Here is a 25773-nt window from a genome sequence, read left to right as displayed (position 1 = left end):
ATCCCAGTTCAACTCCAGTCCCACGTAATATTGTATAAGCTATCATTTTATAACTGATAATAACATTATTGAACAAATGTTTATTAAACCAAACGAAAACAAAGAAATCCTAAATATTAAAGCATGCAAACAATGAATGTAGGAAATTAAATGAGAATTAATAAAAACGAAAAGACAAAAACACTCGCACAAGTCCAAAAATTATTCTAGAATAGAAAGAGACAAAAATGAAAGAGACAAACAGATGTACAAATCACACCACTACACTACACGGTCTGTAATTCCTGATATCATAGTTAGTATAACGTTGACGTGTCGTGGCCCAAGCCGAAGACTATAACGCGAGGCTCCTTGCCAGAAAGGAGCAACCGAGGTGCGCTGCCGCATGCCGCATGCCGCATGCCGCGCGACACTTGCGGACGTGCAGGAAATATAGTTTTGAATTGAAAGAGCTAAGCATACATCTAAATGACAAATATTAGTAGTATTCGTATTATTAAATTAAGAAGGGGACGACAAATTGGAATGGCTCGTGCACGGAATAATTCAATCTGAAACCCGGCTGGCATAATTGTGTAGTGTCTTTGGATTGGATCTAATGGGAACTGATCCTGGTGATCAAGTTACGCATAAAAATCGCACCAAGCCTAGCTCTAATGTTTTTCTCCCTAAAATGTATGTGAAATTGAGAGTTTTCTGCCCAAGATTTTAGTTTTCAAAATGTTTCATTTATTTGGAAGTTCTAAATTAATGAGACAAGGTTCGAGCACTATTCCCAAAAAGTTACCCGTAATATCAGTTTCGCAGATTATAATTTGTTAAAAAAAATAATAATTCATATGTATTTCTGCAGATAAACCTAGAATAAATATATGAAGTAATGATCGTACTCTGTTTATATAGTTAGTATATATATATATATATATATATATCATTAGACATCAATCATTCAAATCATTTGTCCCACAGTCCCAGTTCGCGCATTTTCGTTTGAAAATAGCGCTCCAACGAATTGGCACAGCGATAGTACTCGGTTTCGGGGGAGTTGTAAAAGCGACAGTTTGAGAAAATGCGTGCCATGTCTGCCATGAAAAGGCGACGTGTTTGATAGTAACCCTTCTTTAAACGTTCGCCCATCGTCTTCAAGTCCATGGGATACTTAATGTGGTCGTAATAGTCGGGCACTTCCGCAGCAGTCACTGGACGCAAAAAGGGCCATGCCGTGGTGTGCTGTCGGACTGATTGAAGGACAGACGCGAATGATGTGGCCAGTTTCTCTGGATCCGACGATTCCTCCAAGGGTCGGGCCGATCGAGCTGGGCGCATTTGTGGCTTCCAACCGATTTCCATGAGGCCAGGAATGGACTCGACCGGTATAGACCGAACCCCTTCCTTAAAGCAAGTTAAACCAGCTCTAACTTTCTGCACTTCATTGTGTCGCTGAGCAATGAGCTCTTTCAGAATTTCGCTTTGATTTCTGATCACTGAAAACAAAACAGTTTGAAAATATTCAAGGTTAGACAATTCTTTTTACATACCCGCAATAAACTGCGTGTTTACAATGGTTGGATGCAGCTCGCAGTGCATCAAAGTGGCGCTATCGTATTCCTTTATATAGCCGGCATAGACGGGACGAGCCAGCTTAATGTCCTTGGAGAATCCTTGCTTCTTAAAATATCCGATGGCATCGCAATCGGCAAATGTGAGCAGATGCTTAATACCGCGCTGAATACTGTAATCCTTCAGATGGTTCATCAAATGGGTGCCATAACCCTTAACCTGCTCCGCCATGGTGACGGCACAGAACACGATTTCTGTGAATCCCTGCGATGGAAACGGACGGAAGCATATGCCCCCGATTGGCTGGCTTTCCTTGATGAGGGCAAGGGTTTTGTGCTTTGTGTCAAACACTAGCTGGCTTATATACTCGCGGGGCATTTCGGGAAGTTGGTAGGCAAAGACAAGCTGCAGACCGAAGAGCCACAGGATTGTCTGCTTATCCACTGGCTTCGTTAGGGAGTTGCCCACCACATGGAACTCAATGGCGCGCTTCTGCTCCTCGGCCTTGACGTTCTCATCCCGTGACACATTGACCGGGAAGAGAATTTCCGACTTGTTTGTTGTTTTCGACTCGGAGACCGATTTCATGGCACGCATTACCACATCTGTAGGAAGATCGTCCAAGTTCTCACTGGCAGAAATTGGTCAGAATTAGGATTACCAGGACAAGATGAATGTAACAAACCTGATGGGGCGCTCGAGCGTTTCCTTTTTGGGTCTCTTGTGAAGTGGTTCCCCCACGCTTGAGCGTTTATTGCTGCCAATAGCAGCTGCACCGCCACCAGGTGCTGGTGGTGCCGCCGCTTCCTGATTGCGCTTCCGTTGCTGGATGACAAATGAATTGGGTGGACGATAGTTGGGATCCCATATGGGGGAGTCATCTTTCAAAAGCTCTGCTCGCAGCGCCTCAAGAAACTTTGGCATTTGCGTTATAATGGACCGCTTGTCTTCCGGAAAGCGATCTCGTTCCGAAATGCACTTCTTCTTTAGCTGCTGCGACATGTACTGGAACACGGTGCGCAGAAGGGTGCGTCCGAACACCAGCGAGGTCTCGAACTGGCGCAAAGAATTGCAAAAAGCAGGAACATGACAGAAGACAAGCCAGCGGGTATAGTTGATCTTATAGTTGGACGCATCCTCATGGGCTAGTTCGCCGCGCCTCGTTGAAGGCGACTCGAAATTGTAGTGGTTGAGAAAGTTTAAAAACGTTTTTGCCACCTCAGTCATTGTTTGTAGCTCAGTCGGGTTAAGGTGCTGGTATTTGTAGAAGACCAGGGACAAAACTGCCTTTGTAATGCATGGCGACTCGAACGGGGGATCACCCAAAGGGCCACGAATGACAGCTTGCTGGCGCGTCAGGACGCACTGACGCAACAGGCGGAACAGATACAAATATACCTTTTTGGTATCCTCATCTTCCACTCGCTGCATGGACATGAACAGATTTTCCATATCAATAATGGCACCCAGAAGCTCGTCCATGCTGGAGCTGGTTATATTGTCCAAGTGGGCGATGTGCGTTCGCAGGGAATGACGGCAGCTGGAGTTGCGACATTCCTCGTTGAATTCTGGACAGTAAGACGACTCCACATCACGATGCCTGTTCTCCTGAGGTGTTTTCCATCCGGTGCAACGGCAGCCTTCAGCCTGGCAGGCCGAGTACATCGACAGCTTGGCCACCTTCTGGGGCAGGGGCAGGTTGAATACCTTTTGCTTTCGCTGCTGGATGCGCTGCAAGCTGTTCTGGCGGGTGCCCTCTTGTGCGGGCGCACCGCCGCTTACCCCAGCGCTACCATTGGTGTTGCTGCCTTGGCCCTGGTTCGCTGAAGACGCTGCGCCATTCGCAGATTGCTGCTGCTGTTGCGCTGCAGCATTTCCGCTGTTACTCCCATCAATTGGTTGACTTTTTAGCGTTACTGAGGGACCACCAGACATTCCACTTGATCAGAAAACTGCAAATTGCAAATTGCAATTGAATTCTATTTTTAATTTCACAAGCTGTGAAAATTATTACGAGGGATGGCGTTATCTTCGGCCCTAGATTTACTCAGGGATGGAGAAAACACAATTAATTTTAAAAGTCCGTATATGAATAGTGCGACTGAATTGAGCACTGTGTTAAACTAAAGACTAATGTTTTATTAAATATACTAAAATAGTCAAAATAAAATAATAAATAAGTAAAATAATAAAGTCTCGATTTCCAAGTTGGACTCCAAAAATGCACTATCGATAGTATCGATTATTTAAGAGATTTTTTTATTTTATTTATTTATGAAATTGTCGCTCGATGGCCGCAAACTTAAGTATATCTGATATCGAGGACCAGGTTGATAATTTCATTATTCGAAAGCCCACACATGGGCCAAAGTCAAAGGACGATTTAAAGGAGGGGCCGTTAATCCACGAGAAAATTCCGCTGGTATTAAAGGACATACTACGGGTATCAAGAGACGGGGAACAAGAAGCCGTGTTCACCATTTCCATTAACAAGGCCCCATGCCACTTTCGTACTTGTATTGTGTACGCCTTTGTAGCCGGAGAATGCCCGCACCATAAATTATATCGCAGATACATTCTCGACGACAGTACTGCATCGCTGGAAGCAAGCATTGCTACCAAGCCATGGAAGAGGACGACGATTGCAGCTCTCCATAATGAGGCGGCACTGCTCTCAAATGAGGAAAGCTACAAGCAAATATCTGAAAGCATGATGCGGCTTCTGTCTGCATCCTTGGAATATGTAGACCCCTCTGCCATACGGAGAGGACATAGTGTTTTGCTGCATTGTCGTCCAAATTTCTTTAGAGGGAACATAAGCTTGGAGGCCTCTTCCTTTTTCATAGACAAAGGTAAACCACGCAAGCTTGAAATTGCTTTTGCGGATCATTACATTGATTGGCACAAAAGCTACAAAATTTAAAAATAGTGTGATAGCTCCTTTTGTATTGAATTTTTACTCAATAAAAAAAGCATGTATTAAATATAGAGAAATATAAAATATTTATGTTGTTTTTGCTCGAATGGCGGCACGTTTGCCGGTGACAGCCTGGAAACCTGATTTGATACTGGCCACAGAGCATCTAGAACCGCAGGATTCGCACTGGAGGAAGAACAGGCGTGTGTCTTTCTGCAATATTGTCTCGGGGGAACGGCAGGTATGACACGTCACGTATTCCTTAATGTAGCGACGCAGTACGTTTTCGATCTGTTTGGGCTGGAAGCGACCCTTTATAATGAGCTGCTGGTTACCGTCCATAGAGCCGCTTGTACCCAACTCGGCCAGTAAGAAGTCAAGCAGATGCTTGGGCATACGATGGAGCGTCTTTGCAATATCCATGAAATTGGCGAAAGAGGTTTTCTTTGTGCCCACGCGCAACACCTGAGGAGGTCGCATGACAAATTTAGGCTTACGTCCAGCAGCCATGTCGGGATTTTTGTCAAGGATTATTTCGAACACACGCTTTAGCAATTCGTCATAAGTATAGTCTCGATCGGAACCTGCCCACGTCGAACTGTTGTCTTCCGCTATTGAAATATAAAGTTCAACTTTAGTCCGTGATCAAAATGGGACTAAAAAACTGATGACATACCATTTTCCTTGTCGTCGCCCTTATCATCATCCATTTTGTCGGCGAACAACTCATCCAAGTCCTTCTTCTTGCTCTTTTTCTTCTTTTTAGCCATGGAGAAGTCCATGTCCAAGTTGATTTCCTCTTCCTCGGGCTCCTCCGTGAGCACAACATCGTCGGAGCCAAACGTTGGCACAGCGGCCTCGATTTCATCCATATTGAATGGCTTCTTCTTCTTTTTCTTCTTTTTCCCAAAGCTTTCCAGATCTAAATTATCTTCCAGCTCGGGCTCCCCGGCCTCGATCGAGCCATCATCCTGGGGCTCCTCTTTCTTTCCTTCATCATCGAGACCCAATGCCGCATCTAAGTCGAAGGTTGTCTTCTTCTTCTTCTTCTTTTTCAACAAAGTGGGATCAAAACCCTAAATAAAATGAAATAATTCCATTAATAATTATTTATTAACATAACCTCAACCATTGTTCGCAGAATTCACACGCATATATGTAAATATGTGTGCATCGGGTGTGCACATGTATACATCACACATATGCCTGTGCGTTTACCCAAGAATCGTTAGTACAATGCATCTTTCTACTGCATTAACAATACTTACGTCTTCCGCATCCATTGTTCTTATAGTTGTAGGTTAAACTTAGCTTTAAACTTTTATAAACTTTTAATTCACTTAATAAATGGTAATTGCATCAGAAAATTTGACAGCACGGCAAATTTAGGGATGCTAAATATACTATATCGATATATAATTTTGGTTTGATAGTATATTTGTGGGCGATAGTTTGGCGTGCCAAAAGTATATATATGGAGATTTTAGATTTATTTGGTATAGGTATATTTGAAAACCGGAATAACTTTTCTGAATTTGGAACAAATGTATACAGGTTTTATTTTGTTTCAAGTCCTTAGATTATAAACGGGCTACTTTTGTTTCTTTTTATCGATCTACAGGGATCTCAAACAAAATATCGGTACATTTGTGCGATAAGCAGAACTACTTGACGTTTCATTTTAAAAATAACAATGTTATAAATGTTTTTAAATAACAATCACAACTATGGTTAAAAATATTTTGGGGCATAATTTTAAAGATAAGCGTAAGAACCCGAAAATTTATGTCTTCCTCCAATACACCTCGCACTGTATCTGGTCCGTCTCGTTCAAGTTCTCTCATTGACTTGGATCATGCCATTATTTATACCCTATCTTTAAGTATACAATTATTTGTTCTTTGATTTTTTGACATCCAAATGATTTTGAATGCCTCTAAGATATCCATGTCCCAAAGAAATTTCAAGCTCCTCAAATGTGACACCAGTAACAACAAAACAAATATTGCCAAAATAAATAGATTTTTATATTAATCGGGTATATAGCTCTTTAGTATAAAAAAAGACAGTGAAAGGTTACACATATAGTACCATATATAAATGCACTTGAAAGTTATTGTCAGACAACTTTTACAACTGAACGTACAAAAGTAGAGATTGGACAATTTAAAAAGAAGCACGGAAAAATATTGCTTTTTATTCGGCGTGATCAATTCGTTTATAGGTGTGCACTGCCTGGTTTTGTCAGCTCCGGTCCGACTCCACCTGCCAGTCTTTGAACGAGTACTCCCACTTCGTAGGCCAAGTTCTCTGTGTCCTGGAATTAAAGTGAAATACGAGGGTAATATACTAAAAAAGAATGATTTGATTGATTAATATGTACCTCTTTAGTTGCAGCCTCTGCATATACTCGTACTATGTCCTCTGTGCCGGAAGGCCGCACAAAGGCGCGTCCACGTTTGTAGTTCGATACCACATTTTCTATCTCCGTTTGCAGACCCTCTGGCTTGACACAAACTCTTTCCGCATTTGTGGTTTCGATGACATTTCTATCCTGGACTTTAATTTTCAACTGTCGGTTTGGCAGGTCATTGTAGGTAGATATCCAGTCTTTAACATCCCAGCCTTTGTGGTTCAGAATCGTCTCCACAAGCAACATATCTGAGATGGCATCCCCAACAGTTTCGTTAATGAGATCAATCAGGAGCAGCAAGGTCTTGGCACTAGCCTTCGTTTCAGAAGCTGTCGCAATCGTAGCCTTCGCGTGGTCGCTGAACACAATTGTTCCGTGTCCATTTGCCTCAAAGTATACGCCGATGTCGTATTCAAGGGCTTTGTGGTGCAGGTGCTTAACACCAGTTGGGACACAAGAAACAGGGAATTTCAAATCGTTGACTATGTAATCGGTGGACGCCCCATTTGCGTACGCAGTTTGGACCAGGCCCAAACGCAGATCTATCTCGCTCCGCGTTACCAAGTCCATTAGGTATCCGGCGACTAGCGTGGCAATGCGGTCCCCGTCCAGCAGTTGGAACTCTCCCTTTTCGTTGGTGAAGAAGTAAACCACTCGGTCGGCATCGCCATCCACGCTGACACAACGCGTGAAAGGTTCCACAACCGGCATGGATATGGGCGGCCGCTGAAGTACTTTGACGTAGTCGGCTCCACACTCGTCGTTGATCTTGCCAGGTCCTATGCCTTGGTTTATAACAGATATGTTTAACGACTTATTCATACGCTTAATAAACTGCAACATTTTTCTAGCACCGACTCCATTTGCACCATCGAAGACCACGTTGTTCTTATAGTTTCCGTTCTCTAGCTGACCGTTTCGTAGCAGCTCGAAGGCCTTAATAAGTTTCTCATAGTATCCTTCTTCCGTGGGCTTTCCGTACGTCTCCTTAGTGTTTGCAGCCACCACAAAGAAATGGAGCATGGGTGTGGTCACTATTCCGAATTCCCTAACGTTGCCTTTCAGGGCTATCACTCCGTCTGCCACCGCCTTCAATAAGCGCGGGCTGTGGTACCGATTGTCCATGCCGACGAACACATGGGAGCTCGACGTGATGTCGATACTATTGTCCTTAATAATTTTCGCTACATGCTGCTCCAAGTCCTGGTCGCTTACATTGACCAGATCCGTCGCTATGGACTCCCAGCTAGCATCTAACATTTCCCCTTTGGGGTCGACTAGCTTCACTCCATTATCCGGTTCCGGATTGTGCGAGGCAGTGATCATTACGCCGATGACTGCACCGCCGCGAAATCGAGAACGTAACGTGGCAAGCACTCCCATCCGGAACATGACGCTATCTAAGAATTCGGCCCTGCAATGTAAATAAAAGATAAATCAGTATACTTTTATGAACTTTCGCGGCGTTGATGGTTATCATTTTCATTGAAGTGTATCTGCCTGGGACTCCTTATAGAACAATACACTCACGCTGATTAAGATATCTTGCTTTCCTTGAAGTGACATCTCATACAAGCCCCTATCTTGAATCCTTAGTTCAATGCCTAAATATATCTATTAATATAGTACTTGTGTACAAAGGAAAGGTAATGAGTGTACATGCCAGAAAGGGCATGTCCATTGATAAAAGGTGGAAAGCATCTAAAAATAAATAGGAATTTCAACAACATGGTGCAAGCGCATTACTTATCTTCCGCCAGTCAGACACGACCATCTGCGTACATATTTACTCGAATCTACGTATATGTATGCATACAAATACATTCATTGCTTAATTAATACATAAGATGTATGCATTTCATTTGGGTTTTGTGGTTTTGGTAGTCTGTTAATCATATCATACATAATATAACTTACTTGCCGCGAAACCCAGCTGTTCCATACTGAATGTACTCCGTGGAAAGTTTGGGGTACATTTCCCTGGCAAAGGCGTACACAGTTCGCAGATTGATCGACATTCTCTAGCCTTGAGCGAGTTCCAAATGGTCCAAAGTAGGGTGGCACCCAAAATCTCTTTAAATACTTATACACAGATTACGCTAACCGGTCGAGAAACAGCTTTCGAGTTTCACTTTTCGAGGAACACAAACGCGTGCCACCCAGTGTAACCGCGGTTTTATCTATTTAACCAAATATGGAATACCGTCATATTAATCGATTTTGGTATTCGGTTGAATACTGTTAGCTAGCTGGAAACCTGAGCACTACAAATATAATTTTATCCGACAATATAATTAATTTTATACATTAATGGTTTATTCTAAGAACTCGTCTTCATTGGATTGTTCATAAAATAAGGTTTAAGCTAAAAAGGTCAATACAAATTTCCACAAAATTAGATTGTTTGCATGCTTGCTACACGTTAACTACACTCTTACGACACACTTGATACATGTTAACTACAAATTTATGTAATTATCAACAGCGACACCTGAAGGGAAAATGTTGAAATTCGCTTAAAATACCACAAAATACTAGAAAATATTACAAAATACTCACAAATGGAATAAAATGTATAAAAGTATCCTTTAGAACCATTGAAAAAATACTAGAAAAAGTAATGGTATAAAAAATCCGTCGACCCTAAGAAATACGCCATCTATTTACATAAACTTGCCATAACATCATGCCGACACCCAAATGACGTCACCATTGACTCGTCGTTAATTTGAATTCTGGTGCCGTGCTAATACGAAATTGGGACACTAAGACGCTTGGGATAAATGATTTTGATATGTATACTTTGGGTAGGAGTGTGGAGTTTAATTCGATGAATAGATATATAGAAAACCAAGGAAGATGGTTGGTTTATTTATTTATTAAATATACTAATTTGTAAAACTTTGTAAAATCTTGTTGTTCCTTCGTTAATAATTTTTTCGGAACAGTTTGTCATAGGTACAAAAAAATGGACGGACTTAGTTGCTATGTACAAATGCTATGTACATTAAACGTACTGCATTTTCAGTATAGTTCGAGGCACTTTGTAAAAATAATATGACCTTTGTGGACTACAAAAGCGATCTCATAGTGGTCTACTATCTATAATTGGGAATGTAAAAATGTTGATATGTTGCCTTGTCTGTTTGTGCTAGAGATTATTGTACTTCGAGTCTACGTAGATGTTTAGACTGGCAGTGTGTCGCATTTAGAGCATTATAGCTATTGCACTCGAAATTAGCAGACCTATGGAAAGGGCCACTTGAGAGGCACCCGCATAACAGTCGGTTATGCGACGAGCCCTCATATAGTCACTGCCCAAATAGGAATCGTAGGTTCGTTTGTTCCGCGGAATGACCTGTAGTTGCCGAGTGGCATCCTGAAAGATCAGGTCGTAGTGTCCGATCGGAGATGAGAACATGCTGAAACTGAAAGCATCCACATCCTTTCTGCCGTAAAGTTGCTGGGCATAGGTCAACAGGTTGATGTACGCATTTAACTGGGTTTCGTTGTAGTTGACTCCACCGCGCGTTACCACGGCATTGGCCTTTACCTTGCCCAAATTACAGCGCTTGTACTCCTGTATTTCGGCGCGGGTGCCATCCGTACACAAGAGCTCGAAGTCGTCGTTCAGCGCATTGCGTGCCCACCACTCCTTCCGTTTGCCGCCCGTGCTCTCCATCACAGTGGTGTGCTTCATGAAGGCCACATGACCGCCGCCTTCCACCAGGCATCGGAATGCACCAGTATGACCATAATAGTCCTCTGACGCATCACGTCGGCAGTATCTGTAGCTAGTTCCGTGGCACAGGTCACACATGCTGTCATACGGCACTCCGGTGTTATATTCGCTGCTAATGGCACCGGGGACGCAGGACTTTGTGAAGTACTCCGCAGCTGCGCGTACAGAGTCACAGCCGTATGGCCGAATCCAGCCGTTTGAGATGAACAGGGCCATGGGATACGTCCAGCCGGCGGCTGTGTTAATGCCCGTGTGGCAAGTATTCTTGCCTTTCAGGTAAGTGAGCTCCGTATCTGGATCCTCCTCCTTGGCGACAGCCACCACGTAGTAGTACGGCTCCCCCAGATTGTAGACCTCCGACATGAATGGTATCAAATCGTAGTTCAGGCCTCCAGTGTAAACATCTCCGGCATCGAACACAGCAATGTCAGCCTTGCCAGACTGAATGAACTGCATGCAATTGATGTGCGAGTGCATTTTCTTGCAAATGAGCTCGGGCTTCAAGATCTGGGCTTTAAGGGCAGTCTGTAAAGGTTTAATTTAATTAGAAATAGATTGTTGCATCGCTGTTCAGGGATCTCTCTATTACTCACCCTCATTTTAATGCACTTTTCAAGCTCCTGTTCGGAAGTCACGCAAAGGGTCATCGCTGGAATTGGGCATTCCCTTATGCCATATATATAATTGATGGAGCTCTGCAGATACTTTGTGAAGGACTGATCATCTTCGGGTATAAGCGTAAGAGCCCGGCTTGAGTCCTGGAACAGCAGATTGGTTTTCCCGTATCTTTTGGAATCGAAAATGCGGAACTTTTCATAGAGAATCGACCCGTTGTTGCGGTCTGGGGTGTTTCCATCCGAAGAGAAGCTGCTATCCAGACGTTCGTTGCGGAAATTCGAGTTATCAAAACGATCGTAGGGATTCTGATTTCTGCTATAGGCATTGCTTGGGTCATATTGATTGCCGAACTGATCATAGGCGTTGCTGCGACCTTGCTCAGTATTGAACTTGTTCTGCTCATAGTTGGTAAACCCGGCTCCTCCCTGGTTGTTGGGAGTTGTTTCACGAAGCCCGTCCGAGTACAGCTCAGAAATGCGTTTCAAAAACAACTGATACTGCTTTCTGTCACTGAAGCTGCGCGCCGAAGATGTTACAATGGCATCGGCTGGCACTTGGCCCCAATTGCATTGGCGGTAGTCGTTAATGGGAACGCGACGACCATCCCGGCAAAGCAGTTCGAAACTGTCCGGGGACAAGTTTTCTGAAAATAAATATAGTATGCTAACGAGGCATCTCTTTTCATGGCAAATAAAACTACTCACTGAATTCTGGCGTCTGCAGCATTTCACCAACTGTCGAGTGACGCAAAAAGGCAACGTCACCGGCTTCCAGGAGGCATCTAAATGCTCCTTCGTATCCGAAATAGGGATCTGCCGACGAACAGCGGCCACCGGGGATCTTGCCAGTGCAAAGGGTACAAAGTCTGCAAAGAATTTTTGTTGTTTTCTCTAAAAATCTCTACAAATTCCTTTAATTGCTCTTACTTGTCGGAGTTGTCTCCAATGGGATTGTATTTGTCAGTCAGAGAGTAGACGGCACACGACCTGTTGAAGTAGTTGGCAGCAGTTTTTACTTGATTGTTGCAATCCACAACTTCCATTCCACCTTCTTTTTGGAGCTACAAATAAATCCATCATGAGAGTCCACCCAAGAAAGGCAAGACAAGTAATTTAGTTCCTACCGTGTGTATTGGCACAATCCATCCGGCCAAGCTTCCAACCCACGGGAAGCATGCCCGCTTATTGCGAAGACCGTGCAGACTAGTAACATCGGAAAGTGCACCCTTCTTGATCACCGCCACGGACTGATACTCTTGAAAGCCGCCCTCCAATTTTTCCTGCATTATGGGAATCAGGGAGTTGTAGCGACCAGCTGTGAAGACATCGCCGGCGTCCAGTGAAGTAATGTGGGCCTTCTCACGATCGATGTGGTGGATACACTCGTCAGCGCTATATGCCTTGAAGCATGTTAAATTCAGAAACGCTTCATCAAAGAGTGCGCGGTCACGTTCTATGGCAACAGTTAGGTTTAGGCACTTGTACTGCTCCTCCATACTTTTCGTGCACCAAATAACTTGGCTTGTTCTATGCTCATTGTAGTGATGTTGTGCTGACAGAAAATAAATAATAGTTTTATTGGATAGTAATGTTTGAGTGATACGCTGGTGACGAACGAGCAACGCCCAAAGGTATCACGGCCTTAATCTCCATCCTAAACCTTTCTTACCGTAAGTGACGGTGAAACAAAGAACGCTGACTAGAGCCACACAAACTGGGGCTCTAACCATCTTAATTATATTTAAGCAAACAAATTATACACACAATCTAAGACAGATATTACAAAATTGACACACCCAAGCCTAGCTCCAACAAAAAATATACCAGTGTGACCGTCAGAAATGTACCGAAGCATACCGTCTCATTTGAAAAATATACCGCCATAGGTCCGCGGTCCCACTGCAACCCAGTTGCGTTTGGCATTTTTTAGCATCTTTCGGCACAACACAGGTGTTTTTTGTTTTGTAACAAATTTCTCGATTTTATTTTAACGTTTTAATTGTTTAAGATAAAATGGCAGCTCTACGTGGATGGAAATTCGTTGGTTTCGTATCCTGCATTGTGGGAGCCATTGGGCTAGCGGTGTATCCTGTTATACTGGACCCAATGCTCAATACGGAGAAGTACAAGTCGCTCCAGGAGTACAGCAAAATAAAAAGAGATGAGCTGCAACATACTATCAAAAGAAAGGACTGAAAGGGAAAGATGTATTTAAAAATGCTGTGCCATGTAATTGGCATGCGGATTAGGCATAAAACAAGATGTACATTTTGTAGTTTCCAAACAACCAAAAACACAAAAACTATTTGTTATCGATAAATATAATTTACCTATTGTTCGTATAATTTATGCAATTAAGGTACTCAGATATTATTTGATAATGTACAATTATAACCCGGATAACTTCCGCGCAAAAGTTAAAATATATTATAACTTTAAATATTTGGCGCAATCCTTGCTTTAAATGGAAAAATATCGGCGTGTAGATGCACCAAGCTTTTGCCTTTGGAAATCTGGAAAAGCTTTAGGGTATTTCTCATAGATTCGTTGCCGCTTACAAGTTGTTTTTGTTATTCTTTATCAGCGTCATACGTGGTGTTTGCATTTTAGATATTATATGGTAAAATTAGCCGAGCAACCAAGATGAGCACGGAAACCCTCAGCCGCGATGAAATTCTCCTACTGTTCGATGTGGATGGTACGCTAACAATGCCCCGGTCGGTGGTGCAGCCGGAATTTGAAGAGTTCCTCTACGCAGAGGTTAAACCTCGGGCGACGATTGGAATTGTTGGCGGGTCTGATCTGGAGAAAATGTTCGAGCAGCTTAGCGGCAAGAAGATTCTTACGAAATTCGATTTTATATTCCCCGAGAACGGGCTGGTGCAAATCGAAGGTGGCGCCGAAGTTGGAAAGCAAAACATAATCCAGCATTTGGGAGAGCCAGTGCTAAAGCGATTCATAAACTATGTTCTTCGATACCTATCCGAGCTAGATGTTCCCATTAAACGTGGTACGTTCATTGAATTCCGCAATGGAATGATGAACGTCTGCCCAATCGGTCGGCAGTGCACTCGAGAGGAGAGGAACATGTTTGCCCTATATGACATCGAACATAAGATCCGGGAGAAGATGATCGCCGCGCTTAAAAAGGAGTTCGCCGATGTGGACCTCACCTACAGCATAGGCGGACAAATCAGTTTCGATGTCTTTCCCCATGGCTGGGACAAAACGTATTGCCTTCGACACATTGAAGCCCATTATAAATATAAGGAAATACATTTCTTCGGTGACAAGACGGAACCAGGTGGCAACGACTATGAAATTTATACCGATCCACGAATTATTGGGCACAAGGTGAACACTCCACACGATACAAAGCGTATACTTACGGAGATTCTGAAACTATAAGCACATCTGCAGATCGCTTATAAGATAAGCAATTATTGATCAATATTCCATTGTATATATGTATGATTAAAGCAAAAGTTGAAATATAGTGGTGACACTATGGGTCTATTTATTTAGTCAGTGTCCATGTCAGAGCTGCTGGAGCTATCCTCATCACTCCCGCTGGTCTCCTCATCGGAGCTGCTGCTATCGCTGTCGACCCAATCGTGTGCCTTAAAATTATTTGGGATTAAGACTTTCCACTCCAGCTTGTGCAGGTCTAGGGCATAGAAGTCGTTGAATGTCATCAGCTTGGCGTCTTCTTCAAACAGTCCCCCAAAGACGTACAATGTGCCCTTGCACACACAAAGTCCAGGATTCATCCGCGGCGATGGCACAGATGTGGCACGCTGTGGCTTGTTACCAAAGAGGCTGGGTATGGCAGATGTGTAGGGTGTTGTACCACTGGTACTGGGTCCACCAACTGTGACGGTGAATATGCCATCGGTAGTGGTCACAGGCCCTGCCGGAGCGGCCTTGCTTTCACCCATTTCGACATCAGTCGAGTCCTTTGCATTCTTTTTGGCAGCAGGACTGCTCTTTTCCAGGATTTCGAGCAAACGCCATGTTTGTGCAGTCAAGTCAAAGGCCAGTAAGTCGTCACTAAACTGTCCATGCACATCTTCGTCATCCTCATTGACATCCATTACGCCGCCAAAGCAATACGCTTTGCCATTTGCAGCGACAGTGCAGCCAACACTACTCCGCGGCTTGGGTCGATAGCCTCCGGGTTTGACGGCGATCCATTTGTATTTATTTTCACCATCTCCGCTGTTTTCTAGGACCACGAAAGGTTAAGATGGGTGTACATGATTAAGTAGGGTTTAATATCTTACTATCTTGAGTCAGGGCAAACATATCGGTGTGAGTGACGCCCCGATCGATGTCCTTCTTCATTGACGCTCTCGAGTAGCCACCCCAGACGAAAACTTTACCATCCGGAGCCGCAGCAATGCAGCATCCGGATCTAACGTGCGGAATGGTGGGGCCGCCTATTTCTACCTTTAACCATTGGTATGTCTCAAGGGAGAAAACGTGGACATCGTTGAAGTAATTGTATGACTGGTTGTTATCGTGAAAGCCACCGAAAATAAACAAACGCTTCTTTGAAGCCGTCATTCGATGGCCACTCCTGGCACTTGGTCCATTGGGTGCTGAAAGTTTTTCCCATTTTCGCGACTTGAGACTGAATTTCCATAGGTCTCTATAGTGATGGAACTGCAGCTGGGATGGACTTGCGTGCTCCCCACCAAACATCTATAAATATTTGTATTACGATCAACTGTTTTGGATTAATTAAAGGCTGTGGACATACCCACAATTCTCCACCGTTGCTTGCCAGGGAAACCATTTGATGGCCGCTTCGTGGGGTCGGTCCGCCAGGAGAGCGCAGTGCCTTCCACTCGTTTGCTTTTATGTTGTAGAAAAACAAGTCATTATACACACTGATGTTGGCTCCATTATAGAGCTCTCCTCCAAACATAATTAATTCCTCCTTCTCGGGATGCGCCACCAAGGTAAAGTTGGACCGAGGACTGGGCGGCGGACAGACTTCTTCAGTAATGCCATCTAGCCGGCCTTCCTTCACCTCCAGCATATGGATGATATCAGTAATGTTGGCCTGAAGGAAAATGTGAATAGGCATTAAAGGCTTCTTTCAGATTTAGTTAGTTCATACTTCTCCGAGTTTTTCCAGCATTTTCTTCTGCTTGGCAGCATTTTTCTTGTCCGTTTTCATTGCAGTTTTCTCGGCACCCTTGCCTTTCTTCTTATTTTTGTCCTTTTTACCCATTTTATTTAGTTTAAACTTTAAAGAATTGAATAAAAACAACTTTGGCCGCACGTGTAAATTGATAGAAATTATCGGTATATCGATCAAATTTGTGCGAAATACCTTAACGCGTTTTTAAAAGTAATCGTTCACGCCAGAACGATACTTTTAAAAATATATAATCAAATTTGAAATCTATATAAATTTATAAGAAAATTCCAGCGCCTATGTAGGTTACATTACAAAGAGTGTAAAATAGATAAGTTTATTGATTTTATCGTCAATTTTGCATTAATTTTACAAGATTATACAAAAAAAAAAATACATCATAATTGTTATGTACTTATGATTGTGTCGGATTGTTGCCCACAGCAGCTAGATGGCTAACGGACCAGCTTGAATCGAATCCACAGGCAGAATCTGAATCGGAATCGGCTGTGAAGGACGTGTGATCCATGCCTTTAGGAGCACGAACCTGATTCGGAGTGGTGGGCATGCTGCTGTAGCCGCTGTTCAGATTCGAGCTTGAGTTGGATGAGCAAATGGAGTCCCGAGGCGAGTTCGTTGCATTGGACGCATACGATGACCTTTTCGAGGACTTATTCCGCTTGGTTTCTACTGACTTCGGTGGTGGCATTAGGTCTTCTGTACGTTGCGTTATATTGTCAGCAGAGCCCCACGACTTGTGCACAACGTCATAGATGTTTCGGTTATTTGGAACACTCGCCCTCGAACCCGGTATCGAGTTCGTGCCGTACGGTGTGGTCGCTACTCTCTGATTCGGATGGCGACTCCGTGTCGTACCAACGTGGTGATGATGACGCTGATGAGGGTGTTGGTGAGATCGCTGGTGAGGGCGATTTGCTGTTGTGGCCCCGCCACTGCCATATCCCGTCGGAGCTACCCCACTGCCATTGCCCACTCCCAAGAAATTGCTGAAAGCCTCTGTTGTCTTCTTTACCCGGACATTCAGTGAACCAATCCGAAGGAATCCCAAATCTTTTTCGACTGCAAATCAAGCAAAACAATTTTAATTATTTTCGACCATCGAATAATCATAATTATAATAGACCTACTTGTATGCTTTTTTCGTGCTTTGATTTCTGAAAATTAACCAAAAAGAAATATTTTAAATGATTGCTTGATAATTCGAAGAATCAAATGAACAATATGCTGAAACATTTACATATAAAACAAATGCCATATAACTCTTATGGATGTATGTATGTATGGAGGTACATGTTGGATCAGGCGATGAGGAATAACATGGAAGAAATAATAAGGAAGAAAGGAAAACTTACCAATAGAAATGCAATCAGGCTTTGCAACTCAAAATGCTTTCGAAAATAAAATTAAAATTAAGAAATAAAAAGATTTCAGCTACCAATCGGAAAAGGAGTATGCATATATGTATATATTTACAGGCCGATAGTTCAAAGCGGATTTATGCAAAGGCTAATAGCAAAAGCAATGGATATTTAATCAACATTAATAGTTGGATAATACTCAAGATCGTTAAAACTTTCAACCTGCCTCCAGGTACCGTTGAGTCCGCCGTTGAATCGCATCGCTTGAATCTCTACATACAGCAAAATTGAAAATAAAATAGAGGTTCCCATTGCATATTAATTACTAGCAGAAGAAGTCGAATATTCGAATATACGCTACGTCTCGAGGTGTTTGTCAGTGATGTTTGGAATCAGTGTTTTTGTTTTTAACAAATAAGAAACTGTTAATCCGTTAAAAAGCGCATTCTCGTTGTGAATTAGTGTATGTTCAAGGATTAAACTATAGCTATCATTCAGATATAGTAAATTTTGATGTAGTTTATACAATCTCTTGATGTGCAATTGAGATTTCTAGCAGAATTATAATTTTAAATGCAGCTACTCAATTTGTGTATATTTTATTATAATAAATAAACATGCGATTATTTATAAATGTGTATAAAAATTGATTACTTATGTTTAGTTACTCGGCACACCATTGCGATAGATTAGATTGGGCTTAAGTTTAAGGCTAAGCCTAAGGCTTGTGGGAGTTTTATACATGGAGAAAATAATACAAACAAATAGATACAGTCATGCTGTGGCATTAATACACTGGTGTTGGCATGGGCTATACATACATATATCAACGAATTTGGCTATTCAATAGGCAAGCCTTCGTATTGGAAAGAGTAGAAAATAATACAATAGTGTGAACCACAATGGGTCATCCTTTACCACCAATTGTTTAGAAGCATATTTGTGGCATATGTAAAATAAAAATTCAAATACAAGCAATACTTAATTGCAATACCCTTTAGCTGGGCTGTTCTGGGTTAGTAACAATATCTTTGGCTTTGGTGGCGGACCGAAAGGTTTTACGGAGAAAGCTCTCTTTGCGCCGAGTGGAGGTGCCGGCCCGCACAAATCCAGGATTCTTTTCACCCTGCACAACCTCACAGGGCACCAAATCGTCCTCAGGATTCGATTTGAGCAAGATCGATTGCACTGATGGCTTCTTTGGGCGACGCTGTGACTGCCGCACCATCAGCGACTGGGAGCGCGCCACAGCGCCTCCACTCGCACCGCCTCCGCCACTTACGGTGGCATACAGCAGCTGAGAGCGTTTCTTGCCGCGGGTTAGAACACTGCCCAGTGTACCGCCGGTGAGATCCCCAGCACCGTATGGAAACGTGTCAAAGTATTGGGCTCCGAGGCGGTAATTGTTGTTCACCTCCGTACTGAGGAAATACTTTTGATACTCACTGCTGCACGTGGAGGCCGATACACTCGGTCGCTGGCGGCTATAGTCCAATGGCTTGTTGCCACTCCAATCCATAATGTCACGGTTGGCCTCTGCAATGGCATCGAATTGAATTAACCATTAAAAGATACAGTGAAAGATCATCGTATGAGAAGCATCTTATATCTTATGGTCGTTGATTTACGGTTCATCAAATACGAATACTTACTGTAGACATTCCACAGTAATTCAAAGATATTGTCTCTTCCAAACTGAGTTGCCAAATGAAGCGGTGTGTATCCCTACAAAGAAATAAATAAATTTAATTGCCAAAATTCTATATATTTAATTATTTTCTGGCTTGGGTTGAGAGAAGGAACTGGCTTTGTAGTAGGGTCTCCTGATGGGGAAAAATCCACTGGGAAACGCAGGATATTGCCATTTGCGGTGAGCGTGTCTGTTGTTGTTGTTGTAAAGAGCGTATCGAATCTTTTAAAATTGTGATTGACAATTCACTTTGTTTCTAGACGTGGATGTGACATTTTAATACATTCGAGTGAATTTAATTTCGCTGGAACAAAGCAGCGTTCAATTTAAAATTTTGTAAACTCGAATGCACACCAAAACACAGAGGAGAGCAGAGCAGAGCAGCGCGGAGTCGTGATGGAAGGAAGGAAGTGAAGGATTCGGAGGTGACAGAACGGTGTGGCACAATTGGATGTGCTCGTCATGATTTGTCACAGATTGCCTGGGGAAGGGTTACGTTACGTTGCTACGATACGTTGCACGAAAGCACAGCTCTGTGACGCTGTGACATGTGACGCACATTCACGCGCAACCGGGAGGTGGGGTGGGGGGGACAAGCCAATAAGTCGCAATCGGTTCGTACACATACTCGTATATTATTAAAATTGCTTCATCAGATTTACATTTCACTTACCCCATTCTAAAGTGTCAACAGTTTGGCGAACAGGGACCACATCAAATGAAATGAAATAAAAGAAAGAGTTGGCATAGATGAAGGGAGTTGGGATGTCCGGAATGGGAATAGGATAAGTACTCACCGTCTTGGCGTTTACGTCCGCTTTATAGGTGCCGGCAATTAGTTTAACAACATCTTCGTTCCCATGCTTGGCAGCCCAGTGTAGAGCAGTCTAAGAAATATGTATATAATATCACATTTAGTAGGGGTATTAGGAGCTTAAGGAATCGATCCCTCACCCCCAAGACACACACACACACACACAGTAGCAGAAGTAACTGTCGGTGTCGATGGCGGTGTCCCCAAACGCTACTCATATGCCCCACTTCTGGAACTATTTGTTCCGCCATCAATTTACTTTGCAGGGCATCAGAGGACGAGGACTGAGGACCCTACCCGACCCGACCCAACAGCAGCCGCCGCCGCATCCCGAGATTAACCGATATAAATAAATTGGCCAGCCACCGCTGAATGCCTCTTGCCTCAATTATTTTCATGTTAACATAATAATTTAGTATGGCAAAACGATTTGGTTGGACGCGATAAGCCCCGTCCTGAACTGGAAGATCGCCACCACCACCACCACCACCACCAACCACTGGGGCAGTGGCAGTGGCAGTGGCTGTGGCTGTGGCAGTGCAGCATGGAAGCAGAGTGCATGTTGATTTTCTATAGAATTGTTTGCCGCCGCGCCGCATTGCAGCCCACGTACATATCTCCCATGTGTTGACAATGAAGACGGTCACTTTTGAACAGCTACGACAAACGAGAGAGAAGAGAGCTACAGCTACCCGATCGGGCCGAACAAATAGAGTTTAAGTCAATTCCCATAGTCTGTGCTGTGCTGTGCTCTGCTCTGCTCTGCTCTTCTCTGCTCTGCTGTGCTGCGATCGGTATGTAATTCTTTTCAAGGGAAATTTGTTTCGTGTCTCCCGTTTAAGATGCGGCTGCGATGTGCAGCCCCAGCCCCAGCCCCAGCCCCAGACCCAGTCCCGGACCCTGACGTAGTTATTGCTGTCGATGCATCTTAATCTGCCCGGCCTGGCATTTAATCTCGTCCATTGTCTTTTGCGAACCAATGATCACGGCCAGGAGCTGAAAGCTGGGAAGCCCGAAGTCCGAGGCCCGATGCTCGAAGATGGGAGATGGGAGCTGGGAGCTCCGATCTGGGATCTGGGCAAGGTGAACGGCGGAATTTTGAATATAATTTGGTTATAGCCGATACCGAGGCTTCTTTCTAATCAATTAGCGAATGTTTTTTTATGTTAGTCCAGAGATAAGGGATTGCTTCAATTTGAACGGTTTGAATCGATTCCGTCCTTATTGTATGACTGATTTTTGCACAGCCAGATCTATTACAATCAATTAGATATAAGTATGGATATGAGTTCATTTAATTATTAAAGCAGCAACGATTTGAGATCTGAGACGGGCATTGTCCGTTCAGTTCATTGGCGGATTATCGCCTTGTCGACAGGCAGATGTTAAAAAGCTTGCGACCGGTTTGGATTTACAAATCGTCTCACGCGCAGAGTTGCGCGGAGCGCGATTTTAGCCATTTCGGGAAGTTGGCCAGGCCGATACACACTCTCTGTCTGTCTGTCTCGAGCCCCTTTTTACATATGGCACGTTGTCCGTCTGCACGTTTAAATTTATTGTCCATTCCATTAATGGTGGCAAGGGACAGGAATTTTGTGTCTTTGAAAGTGAAATGCCATAAATTCTTGTGTCTCGTTCGGTTGTGGCATTGTATTGGCACCACCATAAGCAAACAGCACAGAACAGAACAGAACAGAACTGCACAGAACAGAACAGAGCGATCTGCTCTGGTCTGCTCTGCTCTCTGGAGGAGCAGTGCAAGTCCAAGATGAAGCTGGGGCTGTCGTGGAATCCCTACTCAGCAGTGGCTCTCGCACCCAGGGAGCGGTGGTGGAGGCCAACAGCAATGGCAACAGCAACAGCAACATCAACAGCCCCATGGCTCACAAATTCCAGGAGCAGAGATTCCAATACTTAGTCGTGCGACATTTAGCCGTGTTCCCCGATCCGTTATTGCTTCATGATAATAAAAGGATGTCAGGAATACTTGAGACAGGCGGCTCAGGCTTGGCTCCGAAAGGTGTTTAAAGGGTCCGAATAACATCGGAACCCAACTAAACGACTACAACGACAGTAAGAGTATCGGATATCAGAGGATATTCTAATTTGGCAAGCGATAAAAGGTGACATTTTTGATGAAATAAGGTATTTGCTTGCTCATCGTCTACAGTCGCTATTTTACTTTTACTCTGAAAACTAGTTCTTCAGTATGGAAATATATTTTGAACTGAATTGAAACATCTTCGAATTTTGAGAGCAGTAAAAAGCGCAGCTAAGGCCGCGACTCTACATTTATACCCTTTACTCAGTCAGTATGCCTCCTCTCCGCCAGAGGGCGCACATAATGCACGGCAAAGAGTGTGTGAGAGAGAGATAGAAAAGGAGTAAGCGGCGTGGCCACGCCTTCTGGCTACGATAATAATCCGATCTCATCTAGATTCTAGAATCTGGTAAACATAGTTGTTTCGTATCTTCAAAATTACAGATGCCACAGATTTTCGTTTTTTTGTGGGGGCGGAAGAGACCGTGTTGGAATTTTGAAATAAACTTGATTGCAGTCTGGATACAAACTTTCGTTGCTCTAGCTCTTAATGATTCTGAGAACTAATCGACTTGTTGCGGATCAAGAGTATATATCCTTAATGGGGTCGAAAACACTTCCTTCTGTGTATTACACACATCCATTTTCTGCACAAATCTAATATACCCCTTACTCTTTTTGAGTATTTGATCGGCAAGACTCGAGATGAGCAGCAATGTGCCAATGTAATGCACACGACATGTATTTTGGGCATTTACTTTTGCACTTGTCGCTGATCAAGTGATGTCCGACAACGTTTAGAGATTATAAAGATAGATGGCTGTTCCTTTTCATTTAATGATATATAAAGTACGTATAGATATATTTGGATTGGTTGCAATAATAGTCAATACTTACATACTGAGATCCGATACGATCCAATGGACATATAAAGAAAAGAGCAGCAAAAGAAACAATAAGGATAAAAAGGTGTAAATTCAGTACAATCTTTGGTGATAAATTGGCACACAAATTGGCAAAAGCAACACAAATTGGAGGCTGCTACTAATTTGCCTTGTAAACGGGGACAGGGCAATGTAATGCGGGAAAATTAAAGAATAAATATATACATATGTCTATAGTACGCATGGATCTGTTTGCGAGTATATGCCCCGTTTTTTTTTTTCCTTTAACAAGTTAATAACACATTGGCCAGCTTCAACGGCAATTACATCGTTCTTTTCTGGCAGATGGACACCGGGGCTCACGCCCTTACAGCAGCGGGCAAGGCTGGGAGTCGTGTGTATTGCCAGCGTCTCAAAAGTTGAGACCGCTTTCTGTGCGAAAATGTATGGCCCTAATGGTGCAAACTATGTATGATAATGAGGGTCTTGCGCGAGTCCTGCGCGAGTCCTGGAATGCGGGCTGGCTAGTGCGGATGCACGTACGTTTAGCGCCAAAAGTCGAGCGCGCCTGCAAGAGAGCAAGAGAGAGAGCGAGGTCTTCGGACATGACGGCCCTCGAAGGCGTTTTGATCGAAATTCGATATTGTGTTGATAAGCCAAGAATTGCCAGACCTGACAGACAGGACAGGGCTGGACAGGACAGGACAGGATAGGACAGTGGGACAGACAGATAGACGGACCCTACCAACAAGGAAGGCTGTTTTAGCACGTTCAGGCGCTGTAACCCAGAAGCTGTCATTTTGATGAATCGCCAGGACACGAAAACTGTCATGTTGAACATGTCCGCTTTGGTTATAATTAAGACTCGCACTCGCATGTTCCTCTCCCGACTTGGCAGGCGTAATTGCAGTTGGATCAGAGCCACTGATCGGCGTGTAGGTAGGTCGTACCCGCGTACCCGTAAAGGCACAATAAAGCCACCTTTGCGCCCATTTAATTTCACTGAAGATCGCTGGCCAAATTAATTTATCATTATGGTGCCGCTTTCCTGACTCTTGTCAAGGCTGTCCACCGATACTGGAATAATGACGACAGCAGCAGCAGTACTCCACTCCACTCCACTCCACTCCAGTAGAACCCCAGATACTCGTGTACTATATACATTAATATATTACATTAATGAGAGTTTAATTTGTGTTTGTTTTCCCAAGTGCTGCCATTAGAATGTTCACGTGTACTTACGCCCTGTTTCCGATTGTAGAACATCGTAGAAAATGCCAGTACATGAAAGAAAAGAATAATTAAAAAATGGTAAAAGTCGGTAAAGTGGGACTACTCGTACGGAATCGAATTAATCTTGGCAAGAAATTGATCTATTTCTGGCATTTGTTGGAATCGGAATAATAAATATTCTTAGATCTGTATCGTGCCATATTTAACGCAAACGAGAACTTACTTAAGTATGAGTATTTTTCGGGGGGGCTATTAAGCCCGAAAGGTGCGTGTGTTCCCAGAGCGATCAGGGATACAATCTCATTCGGGGACATGCATGTGAAACAGAAACAATTATTTTCTATTTATCATGCTGTGTGTGCTGTGTAATGGGGCTTCAAAATCAATACCAAATCGACAACAGAACAGGCGGCTAATTTCGAAAACAGTAGGCACACAATAAACTGGAAATGGACACCCGTACACCCATGCACCCATACACCCATACACCCATACACCCATATACACTTGGTACTCGGCACTCGGTAATGACGGCCCAAAGTCTTTTCGTTCACAGCGCGGCCTTATCTGTCGCAAACAATCTAAATGATATATTAGGCGCAAAGCAAATAATGCTCTTTTTGTCGTCACCATGTCCTTTCTCTGTCGCTCCCGAGTTAAGTTCTCCAATTATGCGGATTATTAATTTAACTGGGTCGCTGCTGGCTGCTGCCTGGGACACCCCTCCGATCGGGGGCTAAGTGATGTTGTCGAACAGCCGCTGACCACTTGTCGTTTCACAAGTTGTCAAAACTTGTCATTTAACCGACAATGAGCCTCGTTGGCTTTAATCGTGGTTATTATGCGTGCGGCTGACTTGGGTCTCTCTGCCTCGCTCTCCCTGTCTCCCTGTGCCCCTGTGGCAGGCTCAAGGAATTATTAATGATGCCTGGAGTTAGCGCAGTGCGTCGACCGCGTCGGCAGGTGCTCCTGCTACTGCTCCTGGGTCTCCGGGCCATCCTCTCTTTCGAGTGTCTCTAATTAGCAGCGGAAGGAATATCAGACACACACAAACACAGAGATGAAGCGGGCTGACGGCGCACTTTTTCGGTCGCTAAACCAAATTGATTTGATGTTTGATTATCCTGTTATAATGGAGATAGCCTGCCTGCCATGATTTATATATCACACACTCGCGGGAGTGTCCGAGTAGCCGAGCTGGCTGTTGGCTGTCCAATTAATTCTCACCAGAGCACGGCAGACCAGAGAAAACAGGGACCCTCCCTTTCTTTAATCGGTTTTATAACAGCAGGGTGGCTCATTTGTCAATGTGGCAATCAATAAATTCGCAAAACAGG

The 25773-nt window shown here is 43.6% G+C and overlaps 9 protein-coding genes across 10 annotated transcripts in view; 3 read left to right on the top strand and 6 right to left on the bottom strand.

The window, feature by feature from the left end:
• Window positions 1-811: 811 nt before the first annotated feature.
• On the bottom strand, window positions 812-3537 carry LOC6596231 (histone acetyltransferase KAT2A). The gene is made up of 3 exons (XM_026989819.1): window positions 2246-3537; window positions 1539-2191; window positions 812-1484 (listed from the first exon to the last, which is right to left on the bottom strand). Exons 1-3 carry the CDS (start codon window positions 3493-3495, stop codon window positions 955-957), a joined length of 2433 nt encoding a protein of 810 aa, XP_026845620.1. The 5' UTR covers window positions 3496-3537; the 3' UTR covers window positions 812-954.
• A 313-nt stretch (window positions 3538-3850) lies between these two features.
• On the top strand, window positions 3851-4563 carry LOC6596232. The gene has a single exon (XM_002021156.2). The coding sequence runs from the start codon at window positions 3851-3853 to the stop codon at window positions 4481-4483; it is 633 nt and encodes a 210-aa protein (XP_002021192.1). The 3' UTR covers window positions 4484-4563.
• Window positions 4499-5821, bottom strand: LOC6596233 (eukaryotic translation initiation factor 2 subunit 2). Its single transcript, XM_002021157.2, has 3 exons — window positions 5746-5821; window positions 5154-5553; window positions 4499-5088 (listed from the first exon to the last, which is right to left on the bottom strand). Exons 1-3 carry the CDS (start codon window positions 5758-5760, stop codon window positions 4565-4567), a joined length of 939 nt encoding a protein of 312 aa, XP_002021193.1. The 5' UTR covers window positions 5761-5821; the 3' UTR covers window positions 4499-4564.
• Window positions 5822-6511: 690 nt separating this feature from the next.
• LOC6596234 (phosphoacetylglucosamine mutase) lies at window positions 6512-9043 on the bottom strand. Its single transcript, XM_002021158.2, has 3 exons — window positions 8808-9043; window positions 6861-8304; window positions 6512-6794 (listed from the first exon to the last, which is right to left on the bottom strand). The coding sequence occupies exons 1-3, from the start codon at window positions 8906-8908 to the stop codon at window positions 6696-6698; spliced, it is 1644 nt and encodes a 547-aa protein (XP_002021194.2). The 5' UTR covers window positions 8909-9043; the 3' UTR covers window positions 6512-6695.
• A 710-nt stretch (window positions 9044-9753) lies between these two features.
• Window positions 9754-13002, bottom strand: LOC6595958 (melanotransferrin). The gene is made up of 6 exons (XM_002021160.2): window positions 12919-13002; window positions 12374-12801; window positions 12177-12310; window positions 11955-12115; window positions 11226-11893; window positions 9754-11157 (listed from the first exon to the last, which is right to left on the bottom strand). Exons 1-6 carry the CDS (start codon window positions 12977-12979, stop codon window positions 10099-10101), a joined length of 2511 nt encoding a protein of 836 aa, XP_002021196.2. The 5' UTR covers window positions 12980-13002; the 3' UTR covers window positions 9754-10098.
• Window positions 13003-13254: 252 nt separating this feature from the next.
• Window positions 13255-13665, top strand: LOC6595959. Its single transcript, XM_002021161.2, has one exon. It carries the CDS (start codon window positions 13263-13265, stop codon window positions 13443-13445), a length of 183 nt encoding a protein of 60 aa, XP_002021197.1. The 5' UTR covers window positions 13255-13262; the 3' UTR covers window positions 13446-13665.
• A 181-nt stretch (window positions 13666-13846) lies between these two features.
• LOC6595960 (probable phosphomannomutase) lies at window positions 13847-14745 on the top strand. Its single transcript, XM_002021162.2, has one exon. The coding sequence runs from the start codon at window positions 13893-13895 to the stop codon at window positions 14655-14657; it is 765 nt and encodes a 254-aa protein (XP_002021198.1). The 5' UTR covers window positions 13847-13892; the 3' UTR covers window positions 14658-14745.
• LOC6595961 (kelch domain-containing protein 4) lies at window positions 14744-16505 on the bottom strand. Its single transcript, XM_002021163.2, has 4 exons — window positions 16375-16505; window positions 16012-16317; window positions 15533-15953; window positions 14744-15474 (listed from the first exon to the last, which is right to left on the bottom strand). The coding sequence occupies exons 1-4, from the start codon at window positions 16486-16488 to the stop codon at window positions 14771-14773; spliced, it is 1545 nt and encodes a 514-aa protein (XP_002021199.1). The 5' UTR covers window positions 16489-16505; the 3' UTR covers window positions 14744-14770.
• Window positions 16506-16718: 213 nt separating this feature from the next.
• The window catches only part of LOC6595962 (ankyrin repeat domain-containing protein SOWAHC), a 36033-nt gene continuing 26978 nt past the window's right edge, over window positions 16719-25773 (bottom strand). Inside the window, exons 1-8 of one of the 2 annotated variants that reach the window (XM_026989686.1) lie at window positions 24446-24495; window positions 23217-23219; window positions 20262-20351; window positions 20138-20143; window positions 19427-19499; window positions 19221-19310; window positions 17544-17570; window positions 16719-17475 (exon numbers count right to left, since the gene is read on the bottom strand). In XM_026989686.1, coding sequence (XP_026845487.1) covers window positions 16811-17475; window positions 17544-17570; window positions 19221-19310; window positions 19427-19499; window positions 20138-20143; window positions 20262-20351; window positions 23217-23219; window positions 24446-24469 — 978 coding nt within the window. In that variant the 5' untranslated portion in view covers window positions 24470-24495 and the 3' untranslated portion in view covers window positions 16719-16810. Of the gene's footprint in view, window positions 17476-17543; window positions 17571-19220; window positions 19311-19426; window positions 19500-20137; window positions 20144-20261; window positions 20352-23216; window positions 23220-24445; window positions 24496-25773 lie in introns of those variants that run through there. The other variant, XM_026989685.1, reaches the window with a different exon arrangement.

Source organism: Drosophila persimilis, unplaced genomic scaffold, assembly GCF_003286085.1.
Source record: "Drosophila persimilis strain 14011-0111.01,24,50 unplaced genomic scaffold, DperRS2 tig00000431-arrow-pilon, whole genome shotgun sequence".
NCBI classification, from domain to species: Eukaryota; Metazoa; Arthropoda; class Insecta; order Diptera; family Drosophilidae; genus Drosophila; species Drosophila persimilis.
This window is presented reverse-complemented; position numbering and strand designations above follow the sequence as displayed.

What these genes read in the sequence shown, in the direction of transcription:
- LOC6596231 (XM_026989819.1), bottom strand. Translation starts at nt 3,495, where the DNA reads ATGTCTGGTGGTCCCTCAGTAACGCTAAAAAGTCAACCAATTGATGGG. An exon ending in ACGCTCGAGCGCCCCATCAG is followed by an intron (nt 2,192 to 2,245) that starts GTTTGTTACATT and finishes AATTTCTGCCAG; the next exon opens with TGAGAACTTGGACGATCTTC. An exon ending in AAACACGCAGTTTATTGCGG is followed by an intron (nt 1,485 to 1,538) that starts GTATGTAAAAAG and finishes TTTTGTTTTCAG; the next exon opens with TGATCAGAAATCAAAGCGAA.
- LOC6596232 (XM_002021156.2), top strand. Translation starts at nt 3,851, where the DNA reads ATGGCCGCAAACTTAAGTATATCTGATATCGAGGACCAGGTTGATAAT.
- LOC6596233 (XM_002021157.2), bottom strand. An exon ending in GGGCGACGACAAGGAAAATG is followed by an intron (nt 5,089 to 5,153) that starts GTATGTCATCAG and finishes ATATTTCAATAG; the next exon opens with CGGAAGACAACAGTTCGACG.
- LOC6596234 (XM_002021158.2), bottom strand. Translation starts at nt 8,908, where the DNA reads ATGTCGATCAATCTGCGAACTGTGTACGCCTTTGCCAGGGAAATGTAC. An exon ending in ACAGCTGGGTTTCGCGGCAA is followed by an intron (nt 8,305 to 8,807) that starts GTAAGTTATATT and finishes TTTACATTGCAG; the next exon opens with GGCCGAATTCTTAGATAGCG. An exon ending in CAGAGGCTGCAACTAAAGAG is followed by an intron (nt 6,795 to 6,860) that starts GTACATATTAAT and finishes CTTTAATTCCAG; the next exon opens with GACACAGAGAACTTGGCCTA.
- LOC6595958 (XM_002021160.2), bottom strand. Translation starts at nt 12,979, where the DNA reads ATGGTTAGAGCCCCAGTTTGTGTGGCTCTAGTCAGCGTTCTTTGTTTC. An exon ending in GGATTGTGCCAATACACACG is followed by an intron (nt 12,311 to 12,373) that starts GTAGGAACTAAA and finishes ATTTATTTGTAG; the next exon opens with CTCCAAAAAGAAGGTGGAAT. An exon ending in ATTGGAGACAACTCCGACAA is followed by an intron (nt 12,116 to 12,176) that starts GTAAGAGCAATT and finishes AATTCTTTGCAG; the next exon opens with ACTTTGTACCCTTTGCACTG.
- LOC6595959 (XM_002021161.2), top strand. Translation starts at nt 13,263, where the DNA reads ATGGCAGCTCTACGTGGATGGAAATTCGTTGGTTTCGTATCCTGCATT.
- LOC6595960 (XM_002021162.2), top strand. Translation starts at nt 13,893, where the DNA reads ATGAGCACGGAAACCCTCAGCCGCGATGAAATTCTCCTACTGTTCGAT.
- LOC6595961 (XM_002021163.2), bottom strand. Translation starts at nt 16,488, where the DNA reads ATGGGTAAAAAGGACAAAAATAAGAAGAAAGGCAAGGGTGCCGAGAAA. An exon ending in TGCTGGAAAAACTCGGAGAA is followed by an intron (nt 16,318 to 16,374) that starts GTATGAACTAAC and finishes ATTTTCCTTCAG; the next exon opens with GCCAACATTACTGATATCAT. An exon ending in GTTTGCCCTGACTCAAGATA is followed by an intron (nt 15,475 to 15,532) that starts GTAAGATATTAA and finishes TCGTGGTCCTAG; the next exon opens with AAAACAGCGGAGATGGTGAA.